Below are 2500 nucleotides of genomic sequence, written 5' to 3' on the forward strand. Positions count from 1 at the left end.
CTAAATAGGGGTTGTTACTAATAGCCTACGCTACAATCAGGACAGTCAACAGTATATATATTTGCCTGGCAGCGTTTAGAAGTTGTGACTCGAGGGAATGAAACATGCTTCAGCATTGCGTTGGAATAGCGAACAACAGGCAAATCTCGGCTTAAAATTACACTGCGAGTCACCATTACATTGATAGTCGAGGTTCGCCATCGCCCAAATGAGGTTTATCCATATTTTGGTGATGCTGTAGGCCTAATTGTGATGTGAGAATGCGGGCTCTCCAACTTCTCACTTAGCCTACTGATTTTAATGATTGGGAAGTGTGAAGGTTGAACCTTACTTTGCTATTATTGGAACATACTGGCTCAGAATGAGCAGGAGTGACTTTGGTGCCCGTGCCGTTTCTACTGTACATGTGTGACAGGGAGCGCGCACCTTGTTGCGAGATTCCCATAATCGGCATGACTTTGGGCAGGGGATGTTTTAATTGTTATTTATTTTTATGTTTGCTTGAGAATTCTCAGAATTCCTTAAGGAGATGTCAGATTTTAAAAAACCCACGATGAATAGGCTATTTATCTATTGAGCTACCGATTGGAACTGTGCGGTGCAAGGAGCGCACATGAGAGGGAAAACTCTTCTGATTATTTTTAAGTCACTCAATGGCCTAGCCCTAAATATATCGCAGATATGCTACAGTAATATCATCCAATTAGGAGTCTTAGTTCTTCAGTGTCTTTTCTACTTGTTGTGCCAAGGGTAAAATCCAGGTGAAATGGCATTTAGCCATTATGCTGCCAAATGATGAAATAAGCTTCCTGTTCAAATTACTGTACCTGTAGAGCTGCCCTAACAGTAGGCCTAGGCTATCATGTTTTGACAAAAAAAGCTTCATTGTCATCTGGCTTTGTATCTACTCTGTATAATACTTCCTATACTTTATTATAATATTTTCCTCTCTCTTTTTCTTTCCTCTCAATCACATAAGAACTATACTATGACAACCTAGGGTGCATATATGACACACAGTAGGCTACCAATCACAAGGATTACCTATATAGGTAATGTAAGTTAGATTTCGTGTTGGAAAATGTAATGTCATGACTTGTGGGTAGTCCTTCATTGAGTGAACTGTTATTTAAAATTGAAAGCCTTTTGAAAACAAAATCTCAAATCTGAAATAGAAATGGAAGGCTTACTCTGTCAGGTACTTTTGTCAGGTACCACTGTCAGCACCAGGGGCCAGGCCCACCTAAAGATCATAAGCTAAAATCGCCCCTGGTGGAAGCGTTTGGCTATCGGACCGGACCTTTACCTCAGCGGTCTCGTACTGTGCCTCCCATTGCCAAACCGATGCGTTGACGAGGTGGCAAGTTTGCGGCCCAGAGGGGTACAAACTGCGCAGGAACACCTCTGTTACAGTGGTGCCTGTGACCTGGATGGGAGTGAGGTTCAGGGGGTTGAGTGTAACGGAGGCCAACTAACGGAGTGTGGCGTGGAACGTTAGTACACTTCCCTCTCGAAGCCTCAATACAGTGTGGTAGCGTTGGGTTACTGGACCGGCCCTTCAGCTCAGCGGTCTCATACTGTGACTCCCATTGCCGAACCGATGCGTTGACGAGGTGGCGAGTTTGCGGCCCAGAGGGGTACAAACTGCGCGGGAACACCTCTGTTACATAACTCCTGTGCTCACCTCTGTTCATTCTGCCTAAAAGATGGCTACCCTTGAGTCATATAAAGATATGGGGCCTCATGTACTAAGACGTTCATATGTGAATATCTTAAAAAAACAAATATGCGCCCAAAATTTTAAATGTGTCAGTCCATGCATAAACAGGTTTTCATGCTGATTCATGTGGTACAGTCTTGGTACATATGAAGAATTGCTTGAAATGTTATTTGCGTAGCTTTTTTGTGCGTAAGCCTTGTACACAGCTGAGCTTTGTGTCTTTTTCTCTCTCTCCTCATCCCTCCATCTTGTGTGTGTGTTCTGCTTCTACAGGGGAGCGCCTGGCTAAGCCAGAGAGAGGGAAGATGAGAGTGCACAAGATCTCCAACGTCAACAAAGCCCTCGACTTCATCGCCAGCAAAGGAGTCAAACTGGTCTCCATCGGAGCAGAGGGTGGGTCTCTCTACACATGTGTGTTTGTGTCTGTCTACTGTGTGTGTGTGTGTGTGTGTGTGTGTGTGTATGTGTGTGTGTGTGAGAGAGAGAGAGTGTGTGTGTGTGTGTGTGTGTGTGTGTGTGTGTGTGTGTGTGTGTGTGTGTGTGTGTGTGTGTGTGTGTGTTTGTGTGTGTGTCCGACTTTTTAAAAGTTGTTCTGTCGCACTGCCGTTTTCTATTTCTAAAAAGTCGTGTTGATATTGACAGCTGAAGGACTCGCGATTTTCATCCATAGGTAGTCTCTATGTGCTGTAGTCGGGGCTGCTCGATTATGAGAAAAAACAATATCACGATTATTTCAGTCAATATTGACGTCACGATTTTTTAGACAATATTTCTTTTAAA

The 2500-nt window shown here is 43.8% G+C and overlaps 1 protein-coding gene across 3 annotated transcripts in view; it reads left to right on the plus strand.

The window, feature by feature from the left end:
• Nucleotides 1–2500, plus strand: part of actn1 (actinin, alpha 1) — a 91933-nt gene that overhangs the window by 44206 nt on the left and 45227 nt on the right. For all 3 annotated transcript variants that reach the window (XM_063184376.1, XM_063184375.1, XM_063184374.1), the window contains exon 3: nucleotides 1994–2113. In XM_063184376.1, coding sequence (XP_063040446.1) covers nucleotides 1994–2113 — 120 coding nt within the window. The remainder of the gene's footprint in view (nucleotides 1–1993; nucleotides 2114–2500) is intronic.

The sequence above is a fragment of the Engraulis encrasicolus genome, chromosome 19, assembly GCF_034702125.1.
Source record: "Engraulis encrasicolus isolate BLACKSEA-1 chromosome 19, IST_EnEncr_1.0, whole genome shotgun sequence".
Lineage (NCBI taxonomy): Eukaryota > Metazoa > Chordata > Actinopteri > Clupeiformes > Engraulidae > Engraulis > Engraulis encrasicolus.